This window comes from Littorina saxatilis, linkage group LG9 (assembly GCF_037325665.1).
Source record: "Littorina saxatilis isolate snail1 linkage group LG9, US_GU_Lsax_2.0, whole genome shotgun sequence".
NCBI classification, from domain to species: domain Eukaryota; kingdom Metazoa; phylum Mollusca; class Gastropoda; order Littorinimorpha; family Littorinidae; genus Littorina; species Littorina saxatilis.
In genome coordinates this window covers 45,962,588-45,986,757 of record NC_090253.1, presented here as the reverse complement: position 1 = coordinate 45,986,757, position 24,170 = coordinate 45,962,588, and the positions used below count along the sequence as shown (strand labels likewise).

Sequence of the window (24,170 nt, the reverse complement as noted above, 5' to 3'; positions counted from 1 at the left end):
TAACTATACTGTAGCATTTTGAAGTAATTGTTCGCACATGGACAGAAAGATATATTATTCAGAAGCTACCAACTGGCACAAGGTGTCTTATCTAAGGATGATCACAAGTGAAAGCCGTCACGATAAGAAGGTCCAAAGAAGATCGAAGACATTGGATGACCTTGATCTTGTCCTTCTAGTAAATATTCTAACAGACCCGACGGAACTTTCCAGAACTAAAGTTTATAGACTTTCTGAAAAAGTATGTGCACTGCCAGTTCCATTCGCAAAAAAAGTAGTCCATAACCTTATCTTTACGTCCCAGTGTTAGTCCTCAGATGGTCTGGTTCTGTCGTTGGACAAGGTGCGTTGGATAGGTTACGGCCTACAACCTTAATTTTGACACAAAATGATAATTCAGCCCGATATCTAGACACACACAGCCATTAAGCTAGCGAATATGAATATGCCCAGTTTGCAAGCCCTGACTGGTACCCCACGTACCGACTCCCCTATCTTGTACATTTAAGTAGCCAACGAAGTTCCATGTCGAAAGTAGGTCAAGGCCACTGCATGAGCTTTGTCGAAATGAAGGTCAGTGCATGAACAGTGCATGTGACCTTCAGCTGACCCCGATCTCGAAAACAAAATTAATGCCACTTCAAAGGGAACTGTACCAAGTTTTGCCATTACACTTAGTTTCTGAGTCTGGACCAACACATTTCTTTCAAATGTGTGTGGTTAGGACTAAGGTGCTCCACCCGATAGTGGGTGCCACCCAAACTGGAGAGAACAAACCGCGGGTTCTGATTCGTTGAAATCACAACAAATCTCAATTTCAACCAATCCAACACCGCGGCTGGCTCCCACCCGGTTGGTCACTTTGTCGTGCATCGCGGCCCTGGTGTCATCAGCGTCTCTTTATACGAAAAGATGTCAGTCATCACCCTTCCGCTTGTCTTGTTTTTGTCTCCCAGAATAATTTCAGCACCGAAACATCCAACAACAGTCTCTTAGTCTGGAGCTACAGTGCCCCCCCGTTCTGGCTGCTGTGTTATTACATCGTCAGCATCAGCAGACTTTCACATGAAAGATCTGATAACCCTACCAGTCGGTGATACTTTTCTTTTTGTCCCAAAATAAGTTCAACATCCAAGCAACCATCCGACAACATCAGAGTCTGAAACTTCTTTGCTGTGTTATAAATTCATCGGCATCAGCATCAAAAATATAATTGCCCTTCCAGTTGCCATTATTTTATTTTTGTCCAGGTATGAGTCCATCATCGAAGCATTCACCAACTGTCTCTGAGTCTGAATTTACACCATTCGTTCTATAGTTGCTGTGGTATTACTGCACCGCTACTATCACCGGGTGGTTCACAAAGTCCTTTTTCTTGGTCAAATAAGAAGTCTCAGACATAGCTCAGTCGGTAGCGGCGCTGGCTTTAAACACCAGTTGTCGCTATCGGCGTGAGTGCGAGGGATTTATTCCCCAGAGTCAACTTTGTGCAGACTCTTCTCGGTGTCCGAACAACCCTTTGTGCACGATCAAGAACCCAAGTTCACAGCAGCGAAAGTCTCAGGGCTTGGAAACACGAATACACGCACGCAGGAAAAAGAAAACCCACTGGGTAGCGCCGTACTGTATGGCAGCTCGCTTTCCCCAGGGAGAAAGCAGCCCCAATTTCCATGAGGGTCACCCCATAGAACTATATACAATCTTATCTTATTTTATCTTATCCTCCGCGTATTTGTCCATCTTTGTTGTGTGAGAAAGACCTTTTTTGACTCCTTCGTAGTTCTGGTGTTTTTTCGGTCATTTTGTCAAATTCACTTTTAATGCGTGATTTGTTCTGCCGCCTTGTCCCCGTCTTTTACAACACTTCGGAGTGTTTTTTCGATGTCTTTGACGGCACTTGCTATCCGGTTCTGTACATAATTCGTGCAAATGACAACACCCAGAATATCATTCCTATATTCAGTTCTACAAATGACAGCACCCAGAACATCTACCGGTGCCTTTATGTGAGCCCAGCTTGACCCCGTCTTTTACAAAACTTTTGTTTTTAACCTCTGTCCATGACAGCAGTTTCTCGGATTTCTCGCTTCTGCACTTAAGTCCTGCAAATGACAGCACCCAGAATATCGTTCAGGAGTGGTATACAGGGAACATTGTTAGCGGCACTTGACCGCATGGTGGCGCTGTTTGTGCTGTAAGTCGCACTAAATGAAATTCACGATACCCCGTTTCGACCCGCCAAAGTCACGTGACGGCCGTCAGGTTACAGGACCTACCTCTCGGCACTACAGTTGCTAACGGCATGATGCCGCCGGGTAATATTTTGATATTTGGATGGCTGTGCAGATACTCAATTCTATAAATTACAGCAACCAGAGCATCTGCATTGGTGGTGTAAGGCCCCGTTGTTTTATAAAACTTCTGGGGTTTTATCGCTGTCCTTGACGGCAGCTGCTTTCGCTTCTACAATGACATAAGTCCTGCAAATCACAACACCCGATACTCAGTTCTACAAATTACAGCAACCAGAGCATCTGCCTTGGCGGTGTAAGGCCCCGTCGTTTTATAAAACTTCTGGGTTTTTATCGCTGTCCTTGACGGCAGCTGCTTTCGCTTCTACATTGACATAAGTCCTGCAAATCACAACACCCGATACTCAATTCTACAAATTACAGCAACCAGAGCATCTGCCTTGGCCTTTATGTGAGATCATTTCCAGCTTGGTGCTGTAAGGTCGTATAGTCTGAGACAGGTTGGAGTTCTCCATGGCTTTCGTCATCACCATCGTCACCATGGTGTTCATCACGAAATCCACACTGCTGGGGTCGTTCAAACAGTCCACGGTGAAATGAGGGATTTGATAATGAGATGAAAGATTGACGGCCCGCTGTTGGTCGACTTCGGTCACGTGGTGCGCTCTCTGTGACGATTCTCGGGTCTTTCTGACGCCCACCAGCATGGTCACAGTGCCGGAGTTGGCGTCGTTGTAGTCTTGAACGGATTCCATCCTGCATTTGGACGAGAAAGGTCAATCAATGACAGAGACAGTGGGAGAGAAGGCAGTTTCTTTCAGATGTGCATACGTTCACATCACTTGCTGGTGGATTAAGAGTCAGAAAATATGAAAAAAATGTCAATTCTAGTGATGTTTGTTTGTTTGTTTGTTTGTTTGTTTGTTTGTTTGTTTGTTTGCTTAACGCCCAGCCGACCACGAAGGGCCATATCAGGGCGGTGCTGCTTTGACATATAACGTGCGCCACACACAAGACAGAAGTCGCAGCACAGGCTTCATGTCTCACCCAGTCACATTATTCTGACACTGGACCAACCAGTCCTAGCACTAACCCCATAATGCCAGACGCCAGGCGGAGCAGCCACTAGATTTCCAATTTTAAAGTCTTAGGTATGACCCGGCCGGGGTTCGAACCCACGACCTCCTTACCACTAGGCCAACCGTGCCGGTCTTCTAGTGATGTGAGGATGGTTGGATTCGTTGGTTGGTTGGTTGGTTGGTTGGTTGGTTGGTTGTTGCTTTTTCATGTCCCTTCAACCTATTGGACTATTCATGGGCGGGGATGTAGCTCAGTCGGTAGCGCGCTGGATTTGTATCCAGTTGGCTGCTGTCAGCGTGAGTTCGTCCCCACGTTCGGCGAGATATTTATTTCTCAGAGTCAACTTTGTGCGCAGACTCTCCTCGGTGTCCGAACACCCCCGTGTGTACACGCAAGCACAAGACCAAGTGCGCACGAAAAAGATCCTGTAATCCATGTCAGAGTTCGGTGGGTTATAGAAACACGAAAATACCCAGCATGCTTCCTCCGAAAACGGCGTATGGCTGCCTAAATGGCGGGGTAAAAAACGGTCATACACGTAAAATTCCACTCGTGCAAAAAAAAACACGAGTGTACGTGGGAGTTTCAGCCCACGAACGCAGAAGAAGGAGAAGAAGAAGATTTGACTATTCGATACCGATTTAATCATGTTTCTTTTGTCAGTTTACATTGGGATCTCCATGTTTTAAACTGTTATCACTGTGAGGCGGAGAAGGTTCATAGCTTTTCACATCTAGGAATGATAAGATAATGTGGGTTATATACTCGTGTATAATTGATCATTTCACAGCATTTGCTGGTACGAATTAGAGTCAAGAACAGTACAATTCTGACATGAACAAATGCTGGTTTATCCAGTTGTGCAATCAGCTAACATGGTGCAGTCACAAACCAGAAATAAACAACTTTTAGTGACTGTTAATGAGCAGATTAACTGCCTCGCAACACAGAAATACACTTACGGACATTCAAGAACGTTTAGGCCAAATAAAAATATATGTTGGTCGAGGGTAACGTGACCAAAAACGATAGGGTCGGTAGGTCGGGTTTATTATCTTTTTCTTTTTTTTAATGTTCTCTTAAATTTAGTCGATTTTAATGGAGGTTACTTCCCTTAGTCTCGGTATGGTTGGAAAATTGTGCGAAAAGTTGGGGTTTTTTTTTTAGAAATGAAAAAAAAGTGTTAGGGTCGGCGGGAAAAAATAGGGTCGGTCGGGTTACCCTAAACCAGCATATATTTTTATTTGGCCTTATAGAATGCTTGCACGTGATCAAACAGGACGGTGAATATTCTGGTAAAGAGTCACAACTGTCACCAGCAACACGGGTACAAAGCATTTGTTGGCGTTCCTTAATGATATACAATACCAATACATGCACAGCCTAGTGATCTCACGAATAATTTTCTACTACTGATATGTTGAAGTCACCGAGAAAGACGTCTAGTCGTTCTCAAAGTTATTTATCACTTCCTCGGGAGACATGCAGAAAAATGATATCATTCTTACGTGACGACATCATTCACGTTTATTGCGTCTGTTCGAACTTTGTTTGGTTTTTGGTGTCGGAGATTTCTCTTCGAAAGAGAGCATCAAAAGAGACGTCTTGTTTTTTGTTGTTTTTTAAATCGACAGCATATGTCTTTAAACTGTTAACTTTAAATGACAGATTGGATGGGCTTGGGGGTACGGCCGGATATGTTTCCAACGTGACAAAAAGTGAACATCTAGCTGGATCTGGATAACCCGCCTGGGTTGGTGGTTGGTGGGTGCGCCACAGGAGCCGACGACGACTATCAACGTGACGTTTATTGGGTGTGCGCATCTAAAAGAGTCTTAAAAGTTCACTGTACACAAGGTGGATATAGTGTACAACTCCAGCTGGTCTTCTTGCTGCTGTACTTGCGGTTTTAGTCCGTTTGCCCTAGAATGTAGGCTTTTCAAGCACAGTTAAAAAAATGCTAGCGGGCATTTCTTTTAAATAATCTCTAGAAATTAAAAGCGTGTGTGTGGGTGGGATAGGGAGTGGCGTTGTCATGTGATTCCTAATACATTTAAAGACTTGGAGGATCGTATATTTGCCAGAGATCAAGAAACCAATGTCTTACCAGCTGGTGACGCTATCAAAGGATTCTTTGCTGCTGACGTCATACATGACGAGGCACGCATGCGCACCGCGATAGTAAGAGGCCGTCAGACTGCGGTACCTTTCTTGGCCTGGAAATCAACCAGAAATTTATTTATTCACAAAATATATTGTCAAGGAAGATAAACGATGTAATTGATTTCCATTTGTTGGTTTAGACATCAACTCATGTCAAACGCAAAGGTTGAAAGAAAGAAGAATATGAGGCAAACTTATAAAATCATACAATGCAGAAATCGACAAGATATGTATTACGAGAACTAAAAACAACAACTAAAGTTTTTTTTTGTTTTGTTTTAAACCAGTCGCTTATGTCAAATGCAGCGGATCGACACAGCAAACTAACGGGACACTGACCACGGCAATTCTGAATTTTTCATATGAATAGGACAACCAAACACGCACGCGCACTTGCACGCACAACTTGAACTAAAGCAGAAAGGATGCAAAACTTAGTTGAAATATTATTAAATGGAGAATTTCAGGATTTTGTTGGGTGTACGAGCCTTATCTTCTCTTGTACGAGCATTTCCAGCGCGAAACACATATAAAACCTCTTTTAAGGTCAACGTAAATCATTGAACAAACGGAGAAACAAACAAATACACAACATATGTAAACGTTTTACTTTTTATATTTTGACATTTTAAACTTCAAAAAAAGTCGTACGTGACTTATGGGAGCTGTTATGATTGCCATTAACTTTTTGCAACCAATACATAGCTCTTAAGATATGGAACGATTGTGCATGTGATTAAACACGGCAGTCTTTTTTTGCCGTTGGTATAGACTATCAGGTTGCACCATCGAAACAATTTATCACACCCCTATGCTTGTCTGCTTGTGTGTCGGTTAGTCACTTTCCTCACCACCCCCCGCGGGTTACGGGGAAGAATTTACCCGATGCTCCCCAGCATGTCGTGAGAGGCGACTAACGGATTCTGTTTCTCCTTTTACCCTTGTTAAGTGTTTCTTGTATAGAATATAGTCAATGTTTGTAAAGATTTTAGTCAAGCAGTATGTAAGAAATGTTAAGTCCTTTGTACTGGAAATGTGCATTCTCCCAGTAAGGTCATGTACTACGTTGCAAGCCCCTGGAGCAATTTTTTGATTAGTTCTTTTGTGAACAAGAAACAATTAACAAGTGGCTCTATCCCACCCCCCCCCCCCCCCTTTCCCCGTCGCGATATAACCTTGAACGGTTGAAAACGACGTTAAACACCAAATAAAGAAAGAAAGACTTCCCTCACCATCGTCCTTGTCATCACCCCTCTCCATCTCTCTTCCTCTCTCCCTCCCCCTCCCTCCCTCTCCCTCTCCTTCCCTCCCTCTCCCTCTCCCTCCCTCCCTCTCCCTCTCTCTCTCCCTCCCTCTCCCTCTCTCTCCCTCTCTCTCTCCCTCCCTCTCCCTCTCTCTCTCTGCCTCTCTCTCCCTCTCTCTCTCTCTGCCTCTCTCTCTCCCCCTCTCTCTCTCTCTGCCTCTCTCTCTCCCTCTCTCTCTCTCTCTCTATCTCCCTCTCTCTCTCTCTCTCTCTCCTCTCTCTCTCCCTCTCTCTCTCCCTCTCTCTCTCTCCCCTCTCTCTCTCCCTCTCTCTCTCCCTCTTTCTCTCCCTCTCTCTCCCTCTCTCTCTCTCTCTCTCTCTCTCTCTCCCTCTCCCTCTCTCTCTCTCCCTCTCCCTCTCTCTCTCTCTGTCTCTCTCACCCCCCTGGTTGAATTCCGGGTATGACGATTTGATTGTTAACATTGCAAAATAGTTTTCAATTTCTTTCAAGTTGCGAACTGCTCTTCCAAATAACCAATACATTTTCATGTGTATGACGTTTGATGCCCTAACACACTTTTGTTTGATTATTGTCCAGTAAGTTTGTTCTAATATAAAGTTTTTTGTAAATTGTGTTCGCCTTTGGAAAGGGCCCGTAGGCCAATTCAAATAAACTCTCCGTAGTCCGTATACTCTCTCCCTCCATACCTCCGCCCCCTCCCTCCCTTTCTCTCTGCCTCCTACACCACCACCCCTTCCTCCCCCTTCTTTCCTCCTCCCTCTCTCTCCCCCACCCCTCTCCTCTCTCTCCATCCCTCTCACAAAAGCGTACCTAATTGTGCATTGCATATGATTTTTTTTTTTTTTTTTTTTTGCTTAACGCCCAGCCGACCACGAAGGGCCATATCAGGGCGGTGTTGCTTTGACATATAACGTGCGCCGCACACAAGACAGAAGTCGCAGCACAGGCTTCATGTCTCACCCAGTCACATTATTCTGACACCGGACCAACCAGTCCTAGCACTAACCCCATAATGCCAGACGCCAGGCGGAGCAGCCACTAGATTGCCAATTTTAAAGTCTTAGGTATGACCCGGCCGGGGTTCGAACCCACGACCTCCCGATCACGGGGCCGACGCCTTACCACTAGGCCAACCGTGCCGGTTTGCATATGAGTGTGACACCGAGTGCTGATAATTACTGTATCTAAAGTCAACGCACGGTTAGACGTTTTTTTAGTCGTGTATTTATCTGCGTGTTACAATCCTCTCAGGTGGTTTCAACGGCGCAACACACCTTGCAATCTTGTTAGTGCAAGAGGTAAAAGGTCAGTAAGAACAGCTGATTTGGGATACGAGAATAAAAAAGGTTGTGTGTGAGAAGATAAATAATGTTTGTTGATTCTTATTTGAAGGCTAACAAGAAAGATTAGAGATTTTGTCGTTGTTGAGTTACGTTTAACTCAATGAAATAATCAGAAGAAAATTTTGCGCAGAAAGTTTTTTTGTTGACTTGAAACTAACTGCGAGAATAGAAACGCACACAGACACAGACACACACACACACACACACACACACACACACACACACACTAACACACATACGCGCACGCTTGCACGCACGCACACACACACACACTAACACTAACACACATACGCGCGCGCGCGCACGCTCGCTTGCACGCGCGCACACACACACCATCTCTTTATCTTCCCCTACCCCCTCTCCACCTCACCACCCTATCCTCACCCACCCCCTACCCCCCCCCCCCCCTACCCCCCCCCCCCCCCCCCCAACAAACAAAAAAAACGGACAACAAAACACTCACCAGCTGTGTCCCACATGGTCAGCTTCACTCTCTTGCCGTGATACACCACAGTCTTATGCCCGTTGGCCGCCCCTAGCTTAGGGACAGCACCAGCCGCTGGGCAGCGCCCGTGGAGGTAGGTGTGCATGAAGGTGGTCTTGCCCACGTCCAGGTCGCCCAGCAGGATGGTCTTGATGAGGTAGTCACAGTCCGGTCTCTCTCCTCCGCTGCGTGTAGAGAACCGAGGCCTGCTTCCGAGGACTGGTGTGGCAGACATGTTGTTGATGTTGATGCTTGGATTGGACAAGTTTGGTGGAAGTATAGTCTCTGGTTTAGTCTCCTGGCAGGAGGATTTGTTGTTGTTGTTGTTGTGGTTGTTGTGGTTGTGGTTGTTGTTGGTGTTGATGCTTGGACTGGTCAACAAGTTTGGTGGAAGTGTAGTCTCTTTGCAGGAATATTTGTTGTTGTTGTTGGTGGTGTTGTTTTCTAAAGTTGTGTGGTTTAAGTCTTCCGCGTTGTTGTTGTTGTTTGGATTAGAGAAGTTTGGTGGAAGTTAAGTCTCTAATTGGCAGGAGGATGTGTTGTTGTTGTGTGAATTACGCACAGTTTCTGTTAAAGCAGAAAGACACTGACACTATTCTGGCAATGTAATGCGGAGACGAATGGTGCGATCGTCCACTTCTAAAAATAGAACTCAGATCCAAACAAAACTCGGCACACTGAGTGGTCACAAAACTCACACAAGTAGACTCGACCAAACTTTATTTTACTTTGTTAGTCGTGTTTACTAACACTTCGTCCAAAGATGAACAATATATGAGGTATATATATACCGAAGTTCTTGTCACTTGTGGTTCACCCCTGCCTGACTGAACCACATAATGCAAGAAGTTGGAAGTTCCAGAGATAGTAGGCCTATCAGTTTCCTTCCGGACTCAAGCGTATATAAGCAGGGAAGAATCCACCGGCTTAACGCCGTTGCGCCATACATTAGTGTTTCAAGCTAGTGCGACGATTCTCTGCACAAGGCCAAGAGAAAGAGATAAGGATTAAAAACGTAATCACAGGATACAGTGGGTGTGGGTTTGATAGTACAAAAAGGTCGAGAAAAAAAATATTTCAAGGCTTTTTATGATTTAGTTTTCTGGAGCGAGATAGACTTATTCTGACATATAAACTATAAAGAAAAGCGAAGTACCTACTTACTTTTTTCAAATTGTTTTTTTTTTTAGATGTGTTGTATTATGAGTTGAATTTTTTTTATTTTTTTTATTTTTATTTATTTTTATTTTTTTATTTAGTGTAATGCGGTGGTACTAACTCTGACATATAAAGTAAAATGATGCACATCCTGTCTTTTTAAAATAAGGTAAGATCAGTTCTTGGTTTCTGTTCTGGATGTTGGCCTGTTGGCCTAGCCTTTGACCTTATTTATTGTTCAACCGTGCAGTTCCCGACCGTTTGAAAGTCTGTCGTGTCCACAAATGAATTCAGATAATTTCACGGAGCCTAATATACACACAAACATTCCGCAGTTTGTGAAATATAGTCCTGCTCACTTGTCGCTCTTTGCGAAGGTAAAGAATACAATTTGAGTGCTATAGTGAGACACACCATGTTAATAACAAAAGAGATATTTACTCACCAAAGCAATACAAATGTCTCATGTTCACTTTCAAATGCGTCTTCTGCATTCAAAGACGAAAATATTACAAATCACGGGTTAACAATAGTGCGTACAACTGTCAAACTGATTTGTGTGTACAATTTCAAGTTTTTTTTTTTTTTTTTGCACCAGAGTTAATTGTTTTACGCGACAGACGTAAGGAGCGGGATAGAGTGAAAAGATTGACTACGAAAGCACAAATAAATCTATATTCGTATTAAATGAAACGCAAGTGTTGGCTTAGAGAAAACGAATGAGCCTTGGCCAAACAATATATTATTGCAGGTGGCTGCTTACACCTAAACACGCACACACCGGGATAGCGCGACTCTGATGCTGCTAGCTTTCCACACGAAGGAAGCAACCCGAATGTCTCAACGATGGGGACAATAAAGTAATGAAAATGAGAAAATGCACATTTTTGTGAAAACGAGACACTTTTGACACTTAATAATAATACTTAATAATAATAATAATAACTGGACATTTTTAAGTGCCTAACCTATGGCTCTAGGCCCTTTACAAAAGAACATATACAGAATAGAACAATTAAATGTACAACCTACATAAAACAATTAACCATACGGACAAAAATCACCGGATGTACTGTTCACACAATATTCATATATGCTATACACACAATATATACACACATACCCAGCGAACACTTTCAACAATCATGCCAACTTTGTGGGAGAGGAGTACGTGCAGAAATGGAATGAAACAGGCATTAGGCCGGGTTGGTGTAGTATTGTGTGAAAAAGAAAGTTGACAAAACATATAATAATAACTTAAATTGTCAGTAAGTACTGGTGTCACATGACTAATGTGAACCAGTTGATTGGCTAATGGCGATGCGCTAAAGAGTGTGCTAACTTTTCCACAGAGCGTATTCTTCCGCCCTTTGCCTAAGCGAGACTGTGCTCTCATCCTCAGAATTAATTAATGACATGTAGCTTATATTCTCCACAATACCAAATGACCATAAATTCTCTGCTTCTCAATTCAAGCAGAAGTGGGTTTTTTTCTGACAGATTGCATGTGCCTGTGCCACAGTGCCACTGATCTAAAAATAGAAGCGGCTGTGTTTCATCTCATTTTCGCCGACTTGCATAGATTCTTCTCATATGCCGTGTTAGTGGCATGTAGCTTATCATCCACATTACCAAATGATGAGTTAGTATACAATTCCCAGCAGCTAACAGAAAACACAAGTGTTATTCCGATAACGTACCAGCTAGACCAGTGAAGACTGACTCGATCGACTCTGTCATACGTAGCAGACTACACTGAAATACGACTGCATCAGTTCAGTAAATGAATGGTTTCCGAATTATTATTTCAAGGCAAGAACAATCGTAATCGGAAACGTGTAGGGTTCAGAACGTTCTTACCATATATATATATAAGACTTATTACCAGCCTGCCTCATGCGTGCAGACTCAGTGCAGACTGCTGTGGTTCGATTGCCCTAGCCTAGCAGACGACATAAACCCCGCTCAGCAAATTAACATGTTGGGCAAATGTGAACGAAAAAACGATGGGGATATAATACGTGTAGGGTTCAGAGCATTCTTACCGTTCATATTTAGTATCAGACTCCCCTATGAGGGAAGATGCAAGTCAAGTCAAGTCAAGTCAATATTTATTTCAAAAACCCCTAGGGTTAAATGAATAAAATAAAAATTGCAATAAACACGACAAAAAAGATATATGTATTAATGAGACACAACACTTCTAATTAACCGAATCGAAAATGAATCAAGCTTAATTCATAACAAAATAATTGTAATCATACTTTTTTTTACAGGAATGTATATGTTTCTGTGTTTGTTTTTGTTTTAATAAAAAAAAACACGTGATCAAATAATCAGAACACGAGAAATATGCCACATTTATTTTGAAAATGTGCTAACCGTCGACGGTCCTTCGGGGGGGGGGGGGGGGTAGTCAATTCAAGGGGAGTCACTCCGCACAGTCAATCCGTCGAAGCTCGACCAGAGGTTTCGAAGCGCAAATAACGAAGAGCACGGTCCTTTCTAGGAGTTCAAATGAGGTCTCTCTGAAAGATCATCACTGTTCAGCTTAACACTACACTGGAATTTACCGACAGAAATTAAAATGCGTGTGACGAAAGCACGACACACTTGAGACACCCCACACAAAAGTAGACCTTACCGTATACGACCTGACCACACAGTTATTTTTGTTTGTTTGTTTGCTTAACGCCCAGCCGACCACGAAGGGCCATATCAGGGCGGTGCTGCTTTGACATATAACGTGCGCCACACACAAGACAAAAGTCGCAGCACAGGCTTCATGTCTCACCCAGTCACATTATTCTGACACCGGACCAACCAGTCCTAGCACTAACTCCATAATGCCAGACGCCAGGCGGAGCAGCCACTAGATTGCCAATTTTAAAGTCTTAGGTATGACCCGGCCGGGGTTCGAACCCACGACCTCCCGATCACGGGGCCGACGCCTTACCACTAGATGGCGCTTTACATTAGACATTAAAAATTTAACATTTTACATTAAAAGTTTTCTCGTAAGAAATAACATACAAGCATTAAAAACAATTCATAGACAACGACCACTTATAGTCATATAAAATAATCTAGAAAAATTGTTTTTACAAAAATGAAAAAAACCAAGAAATAAAAAAACAAGGGAAAAAAAACGAAAAAAACCCACACGTAAAATAAGTAATAGACACATAGTTACACATAAAAAAAATCTGACAATAAAACAGAACTCACATAAAAGCGTACAGATGTAAAACAGAATGAAGATGTAACAGAGACTGTGGGGCAACATATAACCTACCTTTACCTCAATCGGCTGCATACCTGGTACAAAGTCTCCGATGTTTTTGAACATATTCTCATGCCTGTATCGAATGATGGTAAAAGACGGCTCATGAGATCAGTCGGTTTTATATCCACCCCAGATATCGTATCGAGCGGTTTGCGTGATGTCCTAATTACAGAACCTCTGTACGTCATCTGTTGTTTCAGTGAGGGTTTGATTAAGCTTACGTATCGCATTCCACTATCGTACATTTAACAGGGATCGGAGCTTGCCGAATCGAATTGGATTAGTAACACTTAAAGATGCCGTCCTCTCCTGGTACACCGTCGTGTGCACCGCCCCACATCTGTCAAGGCTATTACATGGAATAAGAGCATCTTTTCACTTGGAAACTTACCCATAATCAATAGCCTAGATGGCTTCTACGCTGAGTGGGAATTGCCTTTGCTGCTTTGATTACAATAGAACCTCTCTTTTGAGACACCCCCCCCCCCTCCCCTCGTTTTAAGACACCCCCCCCCCCCCCCCATCCTACTTTTTACATTTAGTCAAGTTTTGACTAAATGTTTTAACGTAGAGGGGGGAATCGAGACGAGGGTCGTGGTGTATGTGCGTGTGTGTGTGTGTGTGTGTCTGTCTCTGTGTGTGTGTGTGTGTGTGTGTGTGTGTGTGTGTGTGTAGAGCGATTCAGACTAAACTACTGGACCGATCTTTATGAAATTTGACATGAGAGTTCCTGGGTATGAAATCCCCGAACGTTTTTTTCATTTTTTGGATAAATGTCTTTGATGACGTCATATCCGGCTTTTCGTGAAAGTTGAGGCGGCACTGTCACGCCCTCATTTTTCAACCAAATTGGTTGAAATTTTGGTCGGGTAATGTTCGCTCTTCTTGTCAATTTCACTGCCTATGCCGTGAGCGGTGGATTGACGATGCTACGAGTATACGGTCTTGCTGCGTTGCATTGCGTTCAGTTTCATTCTGTGAGTTCGACAGCTACTTGACTAAATGTTGTATTTTCGCCTTACGCGACTTGTTAAATTTTCTTTTCATAACGTCTGTACATCTACCTCCATTTTACGACTCCCTCCCTTTTTTACTACCTGATTTTTTTTCCAGATTTCTGGAGGTCTTAAAAAGGGGTCTTGTACTGGTTTTACTGTAAGCAAATTGATCTAGGTGGCAATTACGAAAATGATTCAACAATAAATTACCTCACAGCACCCAACGTTATCGATTGTTGGCATGTGTTTTAACGCCTCACCGCCTCAGATCTGGTCAGGCTTTAACTTGAGATAAGACCAGCCCCTCTACCCCCCCCCCCCCCCCCCCCCCCCCGCCGCTTAGGCACATACCAAAAATGAACATCCTAGGTGATCTCTGTGCACGGTGGTATTTTTTTTTTATGGAATTAATTTTGTTAATGTCACTTGTGCCTATTTCGGAAATTAATTCATCAAAAAATGCCAACTGACCACAGCAAGCAGTTAGGGTGTTAACTTTTGGTATGTGACCAAGTCGAGGTATGGCGATGTCAGACGCACAACACATAAAGTATTCTTTCAAAATCCCCCAAAACGCGTTTCAGAATACCCTGTTTCGTGTTTTCCCATCGTGTTTTGGGTTTTAGAGCATGCTCTAAAATCTGAAATCACGTTTTGGTAGTCAGCCAATGAACGCGGGCGATCAACTCACGTGACTCGGTTTCCGGCACCACGGAGATAGAAAAAAATGGCCGACTCAGATGTGGTACGATTCAGGGTAGTATCGGACCCATGAAACCTAACTAGAGTCTATGGAGCCTGTCACGATTGAAGAGAGGCAATACTATCAGTGGACACTGCCAGCCGTGTTGTTTAACCCAAACACAGGGCGATAGCTGGACGGGTCAAGCTGACACTGACCGATATTTTTGTGAAAACACGCACCGCGCTTCATCTGTGTGTTTCGCGTGTGACATTCCCGCTTTAAAAACATGTGTTTCCCCGACGTTTCGAGATGGTGTTTTTGTCGAAAACATGGTTTTGTGTTGTGCGTCTGTCTCCGCCTTTACCCCATGTTAAAAGCCTGGCCAGGTCCGAGATAGTGCGGCCAACAGTTTTCACGTTGTGGAGTGAGCCTTTAAAGGTCCTTGTCTACATTTTTATACCAAAATCGCCATTTGACCATTAAAATGCAGAGTCTATTATCTACAAATATCAACAATACACCCCCTTTCGATCAGGAAAGACGAAGCCAGTGTAGCCGTTTGAAAATTCATTGTAGTTTTCCAGCGTAGTACTCATAGTAGGATATCCTTATTTGGAAAATGCCAAGCGCAAAACTCCTCTCAAATCCCGTGCATTTTGTGCGTTTAAAAAAAAGCGTGGACAGCGCTCCAGTGTCAAACTGTTGCTGCACTTGTTTGGGCGTGGCTATAAGCACAGTGACATGAATTTGATTGGTCAGTATTTTTAGGCAAAGCACATGTTCTCAGCAAACAGAAAACAAAATATTGGAAGGGTGAGTCACGCTACCCAAAAATAAAATCTTTTTTTACATATATTTTTTATCTGTAATTTTTTTCCCCATGGTTCATTCATCATTTGACATAATTTTGTATCGAAATCTAACCATAAGATTATTGACAAGTCGCGTAAGGCGAAAATACAATATTTAGTCAAGTAGCTGTCGAACTCACAGAATGAAACTGAACGCAACGCAACGCAGCAAGACCGTATACTCGTAGCATCGTCACTCCACCGCCCGTGGCAAAGGCAGTGCACGTGGAATTGACAAGAAGAACGGGGTATTCGTTGCGCTGAGAAGGATAGCACGCTTTTCTGTACCTCTCTTCGTTTTAACTTTCTGAGCGTGTTTTTAATCCAAACATATCATATCTATATATTTTTGGAATCAGGAACCGACAAGGAATAAGATGAAAGTGTTTTTAAATTGATTTCAAAAAAAAAATTTATAATAATGATAATAATTTTTATATATTTAATTTTCAGAGCTTGTTTTTAATCCGAATATAACATATTTATATGTTTTTGGAATCAGCAAATGATGGAGAATAAGATAAACGTAAATTGGGATCGTTTTATAAATTTTTTTTTTTTTTTTACAATTTTCCGATTTTTAATGACCAAAGTCATTAATTAATTTTTAAGCCACCAAGCTGAAATGCAATACCGAACCCCGGGCTTCGTCGAAGAGTACTTGACCAAAATTTCAACCAATTTGGTTGAAAAATGAGGGCGTGACAGTGCCGCCTCAACTTTCACGAAAAGCCGGATATGACGTCATCAAAGACATTTATCAAAAAAATGAAAAAAACGTTCGGGGATTTCATACCCAGGAACTCTCATGTCAAATTTCATAAAGATCGGTCCAGTAGTTTAGTCTGAATCGCTCTACACACACACACACACACACAGACACACACACGCACACACACACGCACATACACCACGACCCTCGTTTCGATTCCCCCTCGATGTTAAAATATTTAGTCAAAACTTGACTAAATATAAAAAAAAGCAAAAATGTTGTAGACGACCACCTTTAAAGCTGTGGTCTATTTATGACTTTTTGGGGCTACGAGGTTGAAAAGATAGTGATGAAAATCATGTACAGAATTCTGTACAGCAAACGCTACCTGAAACCCCATCTATACGGCGTGTATGACCTTGAGAGCTGAGTCAGCGCTTGATGTGTACATGATATTCAGCCCTACCTTTTCAAACTCGTAGCCCCGGATAGTCATAAATAGACCACAGCTTTAAGTGGAAGGATGGATGCTCTTGTTGCGCGTTAAAGCCTAAACAGACCTGTTGAGGTGCGTATGATTGCTAACACGAGAAGGGCCGTCCATTTAAGTGATATATTTGTGGTATATATATTCTACTGGTTTGATTGTGTGAGTTACTCGTTGAATCGTCTTTATTGGCTTCGAAAAACATCCGTTCTAGGACAGACACCAAGAGCTTAAAATAAAATATATGTTTAATTTTGTTTCTAATAGATGAAAATATCAGCGTAACCGTAAATTAATTAATTGCAAAGTAACAGTTAAGAAGTCAATAGAAAAATAACTGTAAATAGATCAATAGCTTTGTAATATATATATATATAATTATATATATATATATATATATGTAGTAAGTAAATTAATTATACATGGACAAATAAATGAAAAGAAAAATGATATAGAAGAATAGAAAAAATGAACGAAATAAATCACTAGCAAACAAACACACAAACTAATCATAAAAGAGAAGTAAAGTGGTTGCCGTGATGCGATGCGCCTATTCGAAGAGATCAAAGCTTTGAGGAATAGAATGATATTTTCGATGAATCGATTTCACAGATTGCCACTAGATTCCGTTATGATAACAATTCTTACAAAAAAATATTCCCACTCTGCACAGAAAACATGAAGGATGTTGATGATGGGCATGTAGGATGGACTTTACACATGCAAATGCCTGGCCAAATCTGAGATCGTGATCCGAACTTTTTCACGAGGACCACGCATTTAATACTCGTTTCTGGACACAGTTTGACCTGATCTCATTGAAATTGTCTGATAGTCACAGCCACTGCGACCGGCACGGTTGGCCTAGTGGTAAGGCGTCCGCCCCGTGATCGGGAGGTCGTGGGTTCGAACCCCGGCCGGGTCATACCTATTAAGACTTTAAAATTGGCAATCTAGTGGCTGCTCCGCCTGGCGTCTGGCATTATGGGGTTAGTGCTAGGACTGGTTGGTCCGGTGTCAGAATAATGTGACTGGGTGAGACATGAAGCCTGTGCTGCGACTTCTGTCTTGTGTGTGGCGCACGTTAAATGTCAAAGCAGCACCGTCCTGATATGGTCCTTCGTGGTCGGCGGGGCGTTAAGCAAACAAACAAACAAACAAACAGCCACTGCGGATCTGAGGTAACTCTGAGGTACTTCCAATCCCGTTTCTGCTGGTTAGGAGGTCATCGGAAAAGTCAAGTAATGGTACATGTACCAGTCGTTTTGGGCTTAGGTGCCTTCAATAAAAGAAGATTATGTCCACATTGAGTTCACGTTAAACTGGAACTATATATGCACGAGAAAGGTCATGCTGTTGGGTTGTTGTCGTTGTTGTTGTTGTTGTTGTTGTTGTCGTTGTTGTTGTTGTTGTTGTTTGCCTATGTTTTTATATAGTTACTTGTTTTTAAAGATATCATTAAAAAATAGCATGTACTTTTTATGGTGGCATCGATGAACTTCCGTGCGAAGGGGTATGTCATCATGATGTCATGGGATGGCTGTTCCATTGAATTAGGACAGGGAAAAATAGAATATCAGATAAGGCTGGATTTATCTAGAATTAGCTGCAATTAGCTAGATATAATACTGAGAGTGTTCATAATGTGTAATTCCACACACACACACACACACACACACACACACACACACACACACACACACACACACACACACACACACACACACACACACAACCCCCCCCCCCCCCCCCCCGAGCACTCAAGCCTTTTTTGTGGACAGTTTACTTATTTTGATATTCTTATTGCTCTCGGGCATTGCGAGAAGAGCATAGAAATAACAGTGAACATTTAGTTGTTCTCCTTTTCTAGTGTTAATAATTTACATTTGTAAGGATGGTTGCAAGCTCCCACCTTTCTTTGATAACAGCTATACAGTAAGCTGAGCACTTGAATTTCAAAAAATAAAATACAATTCAAACCACACACACACACCGCCACACAAAAGCACTATATGCCACGTTCGGCTTTGCAGGACACATCATATTAATAACGTGTGTATAAAAAGCTACGCAGGTCTCATAAATCTTTTATCAGCAACACTTTAGCAGTTTTTAAACTAGGGCCTACATGTTTTTCATTTTATCATCAATTTTCGATATGCGTGATAGGGCTAATGTCTGCACTTTACTCACACATATTTGTCCGTTGTCAGAATTATAATACAAAAACAAGATTACAAGGATGTATCTGTGACCGCACGACCTGTTTGGGGGCAGTCGACATTATGATACAGGCTTTTGCGTGCCTTACAATTATAACCTCGGGGTTCAAAGATCTTGTTTACAGTCTAGCAGAATGGTAGAAATCAGCCTGTTGCAATTCGATCATAGCTGCATGCAATGCTACTTCGTCTCATCAGTCATTTTAGATTGCTGAATAATGCGCTGTTGCATTAATTATAGAGTATCCTTTGAGAGGTAATAACCTTCTTAACTGACTCTTTGTTGTTCAGTGTTCAGAATTTGAGGTTGCAGTTTTGTGATTAATGTGTTCTCGTTTTGAAGCAAACGTTCTTCTATGTCTCTGTCGCTATCTCACTCTCTGTCTCTCTGTCTCTGTCTCTCATTCTGTCTGTCTGTCTGTCTCTCTCTCTCCCCCCCTCTCTCTCTCTCTCTCTCTCACTTTCTCCGTCTCTCTCTCTCTGTCTGTCTCTCTCTCACTCTCACTCTCTGTCTGTCTCACTCTCTCTCTCCCTCTCTCTCACCCTCTCTCTCTCGCTCTCTCTCTCTCTTTCTCTCTTTCTGTCTCTCACTCTCTTTCTGTCTCTCACTCTCTCTCTCTCTCTCTCTCTCTCTCTCTCTCTCTCTCTCTCTCTCTCTCTCTCTCTCTCTCTCTCTCTATCACCCCTTTTTTTGTCTCATAAGGGGCTATGGCCTAAATGAGTAAACAATCCAATCCAATCTCTCTCTCTCTCTCTCTCTCTCTCTCTCTCTCTCTCTCACTCTCTCTCTCTCACTCTCTCACTCTCACTCTCTCACTCTCTCTCTGAATTCTCTCTTTACTGTCGTGTACACGTGGCGACTAGGTACAGACTTTTATCCTCTCCAAAGTTTGTAACGAGTAAGTGTCTGGCATAAGAACGTTGCTAATGATACTAATGACTAATTCTGCAATCTTTGGAATTGTGCACCTTTCTTTAGAGCCCGTGTGTCCTTGAACCCCGACACAAGCACACAGACACACACACAGACACACACACACACACACACTACGTGCATACACACACACACACACACACACATAAACACACGCACATACAAACCACATACATACAGACACACACACACACACACACACACACACACACACACAGACACACACACACACACACACACACCATGTACCACACAGAGGCGATGTGACACATCTTATACCCTAGGTTTTGTCTGTTCTGTCTGTCTGTCGAACTATCATTCAAAGTCTTTCAATTTGCATCGATACAAACCCCCAAGACTTAGAAATTGGCCTTGCATAAGTCAACTACAGCAACGTGACAAAAGTGTTGACCATTCTGTCTTCAGGTCGTCCAGTGGCGGCCATCTGTCACGGGCCCTGGATGTTCTGCTCGGCACGCATACTGCAGGGCAAGAAGGCAACCGGCTTCGTCTCCATCAAGGATGACATGGAAAATGCAGGGTAGGTTGTGTTGTGTTGTGTTGTGTTGTGTTGTGTCGTGTTGTGTCGTGTTGGGTTGTGTTGTGTCGTGTTGTGTCGTGTTGGGTTGTGTTGTGTCGTGTTGTGTCGTGTTGGGTTGTGTTGTGTCGTGTTGTGTCGTGTTGGGTTGGGTTGGGTTGGGTTGGGTTGGGTTGGGGTGTTGTGTTGGGTTGTTGGGTTGTGTTGGGTTGTTGTGTTGGGTTGTTGTGTTGGGTTGGGTTGTTGTGTTGTGTTGTGTTGGGTTGTTGGGTTGTGTTGTTGTGTTGGATTGTGTTGGATTGTTGTGTTGTGTTGTGTTGGGTTGTTGGGTTGGGTTGTTGTGTTGGATTGTGTTGGATTGTTGTGTTGTGTTGGTTTGTGATGTGGTGTGTTGTGTTGTGTTGGGTTCCGTTGTGTTGGGTTGTTGTGTTGTGTTGTGTTGTGAGGGTTGTGTTGTGTTGTGTTTGCTGTGTTGGGTTGTTGTGCTGTGTTGGATTGTGTTGTGTTGTGTTGTGTTGTGATTTGGTGTGTTGTGTTGGGTTGGGTTGTGATGTGTTGTGATGTGTTGGGTTGGGTTGGGTTGTGATGTGTTGGGTTGTGTCGGGTTGGGTTGGGTTGGGTTGGGTTGGGTTGGGTTGGGTTGTGTTGGGTTGTGAGGGTTGTGTTGGGTTGTGAGGGTTGTGTTGGGTTGTGTTGTGTTGGGTTGTGAGGGTTGTGTTGGGTTGGGTTGTGAGGGTTGTGTTGGGTTGTGTTGTGTTGGGTTGTGAGGGTTGTGTTGGGTTGTGAGGGTTGTGTTGGGTTGGGTTGTGTTGGGTTGTGAGGGTTGTGTTGTGTTGGGTTGGGTTGGGTTGGGTTGTGAGGGTTGTGTTGTGTTGGGTTGTTGTGTTGTGTTGGGTTGGGTTGTGATGTGTTGGGTTGTGTTGGGTTGTTGTGTTGGGTTGTGAGGGTTGTGTTGTGTTCTTTGTGCTGTGTTGGGTTGGGTTGGGCTGAGTTGTTTTGTGTTCTGTTGTTTCATGTTTATCTAATTGCACAAGCAACATGTTTCCTGCGTTGTATATTTGACAAATGTTGCCGTAAATATAATAGCGTTCGTTATCTGTACATTTATAAGGCAGTTCTTGTGAACTTTGGTTGTGAATTCATTTTTGATTGTACTATTTGTTTGATTTATTCATTTATTTGTTTTCCACAGGGCTACCTATGTAGATGCTCCTGTGGTGGTGGACGGCAACATGATTACGTCACGCACTCCTGCTGACCTGCCGCAGTTCTGCAAAGCTACACTGGCACAACTGTCCTGATGACGTCACCCAGAATGACGTAATGTCCCCTTCTAGGTCTTTTGGGAATCTTCTAGACCTGGTTGATTTAACAGGCAGTCATGATTTCATGAACACAATAACGTCACGCACTGTTTTGGGCCTGTATAGCAGCTAGTCTCACGCGGTTACACCATCCTTGATTATGTTATAACATATTTTGAGCATATTGAAGAATTGTATTAGTGATTGATGATAGTCTCACGCTCTCTCCGAATTTCGAGAGTGAGAATGATAAGTGTCTAAATATGCCACTTGTAATTGAGCCGTACTCTCCAAAGAACCATTGAAGATCGCATGCACATCTTAAGAACACTGTATCCAAATGTTTTCATTTGTGGACCATTTTTTTTCATGGTTTTGAAGAATTGTATTAGTGATCGATGCTAGTCTCAGGTTCACTCCAAACTTCGAGAGTAAGAATATGATAAGTGTCTGAATATGCCTCTTGTAATTGGGTCATACTCACCAAAGAACCCTTTTTTTCTTTTTTTTAAGAGGATATTACTTTTTCTTTTTTTTCCATCTTTTTTTCAACAAGAACAACACAAGCAAACAATGTGGACATTATGAACGTTCTACCTGCTTAAAAAGACAATAAGTATACAGTCAAAGAAAACTAAAGAACCATTGTTGATCTCATGCACATTTTAAGAACACTGTGTCCGGATATGTCCGTTTATGGACCATGGTTTTCATGGTTTTGGTGTGTGTTTCGAATAAGAACGTTGATTGACTGCCCTTACCTATAAACATGTCGAGAAAAGGTACAGGCACACGAAAACCAAAACACGCAAGAACAGAAGAACAGACAAATATGAAGATGTTGTCATACGAAAGGGACTTCTGACAAAAAAAGCTTGACACCCTTAAAATCTTCAGGCAAGTCTCTCAACGATTTAACCTTTCCGGACCAAACAGCTGCACACCCAAACATTTCCGAAAAAAAGCTCATTACCCCAAAATGTTGAAGCCTGACCATTGAACATTGATTTACAAAAGTATCTAGAAATAAGGTTGATTTTGTATAATGTGATATCAGTTTCAGTAACCTATACTACTCCAGTGACTGATGATCATGTCGTGACATCATAGGCTCATAGCATCAAGGAGAGTAGAAGCTAAAACTGGACTTAACAGTTCAGTAATGCCATTTTTCTTTTGACATGTCTGATTTACATATTCATGTAGACCATGTTTAGTCTTTTGCGTGTTTACAGTGTAGACATGTGAATTTTTATTTTAGGATCATGTTCACGGTTATCTATGTTTCTTTTTGCAAACAAACTTTTTCAACTTTAACATTAGCTGATTTGTCGAAAGAGTTACCCCTGTTCCCCGCCGGGGCCTAGGCGGCCCCTGGACCTCGGCCTATTTTCAGAGTTTTTTTCTATTTTGGAATTCCCATGCCTGAGAGTAGCTTTCCTTGTAAAGTCTGCTAAATCGATGGTTTTTTGGGTGTTTTTTTGTTAATTTATGGTCAAAAAAGGTTATAAGGCAGGGAGAAGGCTGGTCGGATAACCGAAAACACTGACTTGTTTTTTTTCATTTTTTTTCATTTTTTTTTTTTTTTTAAATATTCCTTATATTTACAAATCAAATTTTCTACTTAATATTTGAAACTCAAAAATTACACACACTGATCTCCCGACAAGTTGTCTTTCTAAAAATACTAACATACATTTTCCCAATTAATATTACGTGATTTACAAAATTTCTCATCTTTTTACAACAACTTGTGTCTTGATAGCCAAATATTATATCCTGCTTCTTAAACACTGACTGTTTATTAGAGGCGCAATCAGAAACAGTATGAATGCTTTCGCACACGTAACCATCAGACTCTTGCTCACACAGGCAGAACATTGTTGTCAACCTGATGATAATATCCTGGAGTTTGATAATATCTATTTTTGTGTGTGTGTGTGTGTGTTGTAACTATTGTTGTCAAATTGATGATAATATCCTGGAGTTTGATAACATCTATCTTTTTGTTGGTGTTGTAACGTTTTTTTGTCACACCTTTCATAGTTTTGAGTTTTGATATTGTTTTTTTTTCAGGCAGGCAAAATATTGTTGTCAAATTGTTGATAATACCATAGAGTTTGATAACATTTACATGTATCTATTTTTTGGTTTTGTGACCAGTTTTTGTGTCATACCTTCATAGTTTTGATTTTTGACATTTGTTTTTTTCTTCATAAATTGAATTGAATGAAAATATAACGCTATGACAGTGAAGGCTTTGAGGGAGTCACCGTGTCGTGAGGTGTGTATAACCGATACGATGGACACTATACACACACACACACACACACACACACACACACACACACACACACACACACACACACGTGCGCGTGCAAACATGTCAATGCATTCTTCTGTTCGCT

The 24,170-nt window shown here is 42.2% G+C and overlaps 2 protein-coding genes across 2 annotated transcripts in view; one reads left to right on the top strand and one right to left on the bottom strand.

The window, feature by feature from the left end:
- The window catches only part of LOC138976227 (ras-related protein Rab-30-like), a 13,512-nt gene extending 368 nt beyond the window's left edge, over positions 1–13,144 (bottom strand). The window contains exons 1-4 of the mRNA XM_070349060.1: positions 13,041–13,144; positions 8,567–9,564; positions 5,440–5,548; positions 1–3,008 (exon numbers count right to left, since the gene is read on the bottom strand). The exon at positions 1–3,008 is cut by the window's left edge and continues 368 nt beyond it. Coding sequence (XP_070205161.1) covers positions 2,663–3,008; positions 5,440–5,548; positions 8,567–8,822 — 711 coding nt within the window. The 5' untranslated portion in view covers positions 8,823–9,564; positions 13,041–13,144 and the 3' untranslated portion in view covers positions 1–2,662. The remainder of the gene's footprint in view (positions 3,009–5,439; positions 5,549–8,566; positions 9,565–13,040) is intronic.
- The window catches only part of LOC138976229 (general stress protein 18-like), a 30,525-nt gene extending 6,502 nt beyond the window's left edge, over positions 1–24,023 (top strand). The window contains exons 4-5 of the mRNA XM_070349062.1: positions 20,347–20,461; positions 21,651–24,023. Of these exons, the coding sequence (XP_070205163.1) occupies positions 20,347–20,461; positions 21,651–21,759 (224 nt within the window). The 3' untranslated portion in view covers positions 21,760–24,023. The remainder of the gene's footprint in view (positions 1–20,346; positions 20,462–21,650) is intronic.
- Positions 24,024–24,170: the final 147 nt, after the last annotated feature.